Source organism: Rhodnius prolixus, unplaced genomic scaffold, assembly GCF_049639745.1.
Source record: "Rhodnius prolixus isolate KJV_2025 unplaced genomic scaffold, Rpr scaffold_8, whole genome shotgun sequence".
NCBI lineage: Eukaryota > Metazoa > Arthropoda > Insecta > Hemiptera > Reduviidae > Rhodnius > Rhodnius prolixus.
The window spans coordinates 13,067,656-13,068,882 of record NW_027411593.1 but is presented as its reverse complement, the minus strand read 5'-3'; the positions used below and the strand labels follow the sequence as shown (position 1 = coordinate 13,068,882).

Sequence of the window (1,227 nt, the reverse complement as noted above, 5' to 3'; positions counted from 1 at the left end):
GAGTATGTCCGCTTGAAGGGGGAAAAAACCGTGAGCCCCAAAAAGAGGTCTTTACAAATTAGTTTGTATGGAATTGTAAGTCTGTCGGTTTGTTTGTGAGAAGCATAACTTGAAAACTCAAAATAATGCCAGAAATTTCAAATTTGATATTTATTTTAGGTTCTTTAATCAGACCCCACAATAAGCTTTTTTTAAATAATAATAATAAGTGATAGCTACGAAGGCGTACCGAAGATGGGTTCTAGGGGAAAGTCTAGTGCACGATAAATGCAGAATGTGCAACTCCACTTCGGAAATCATACAGCACATAGTTTCAGGATGTTCAGTACTTGCGCCGAAGGAGTACCTTTTCAGGCACAATAATGTGGCTAAAATTATCCATAAAGCACTTTACTCAAAGTTTGGGCTGCTGAAGACAGAAGTGTCATATTATAAATATAACCCGCCGACCCTGCTGCAGAATGCGCACACAAAAGTATATTGGGACACTCAGATAGTAACGGATAGGAGTGTTGCTAACAACAAGCCGGACATACTAGTTATGGATAGGAAGGGTAGAGTGGCACATATCGTCGACATCACCATATCCAATGATGATAACATGCAGAAAAGCAGGGGCGAAAAGATCCGGAAGTACCAGGACCTTAGTTTCCAACTAAGAGAAATGTACAACCTGGACAAAACGACGATTGCGCCTATAATACTTTCCACAAGTGGCCTCGTGTCCAGAACAATGGTGACTGCTGTCAATGAGTTGGGCCTATCCACTGATCTGGTTGTAGAGGCGCAGAAGGCAGTCCTCCTAGATACGGTCCGTATCGTCCGAAAGTTCCTGAGTGCTGCCCATTAAGCAGATCAATACAGCCAATCGCCGCGAGCAGCCCGTTATTATATGGATTTAGTTTTTAACTCCGAGAGATAGATAGAGAGATAGATAGTAATTTAGATAAGGGGTTGTGGCAAAGTCCACCCCCTTGAGTGATTTCCCTAATAAGGAGTCAGAAATGAAATAATAATAATAATAATAATAAAGTAGTAGAAGCAAATCAGTTGCCTGAACGAAAGTGGTACATAACTGAAGGAATAATTATTGTATTCATGGTTGGTACAAGTACGAGTGTTACATTTATTTTTTCAAAAAAATCCAGGCAACTTTATTTTTAGTGTGGGCGATGAGAGAATCTCCTCTAAGGTACCATTTATTAATATTGTACGTTTTAACACCCG

At 40.1% G+C, this 1,227-nt stretch overlaps 1 protein-coding gene across 1 annotated transcript; it reads left to right on the top strand.

Annotated features, from left to right (window-relative positions):
• The first annotated feature begins 274 nt into the window (after positions 1 to 274).
• Positions 275 to 850, top strand: LOC141451521 (uncharacterized). The gene has a single exon (XM_074122958.1). It carries the CDS (start codon positions 275 to 277, stop codon positions 848 to 850), a length of 576 nt encoding a protein of 191 aa, XP_073979059.1.
• The last annotated feature ends 377 nt before the right edge of the window (positions 851 to 1,227 follow it).

Bases quoted from the DNA above. Each gene is read 5' to 3' on its own strand.
- LOC141451521 (XM_074122958.1), top strand. From the start codon at position 275: ATGTGCAACTCCACTTCGGAAATCATACAGCACATAGTTTCAGGATGT.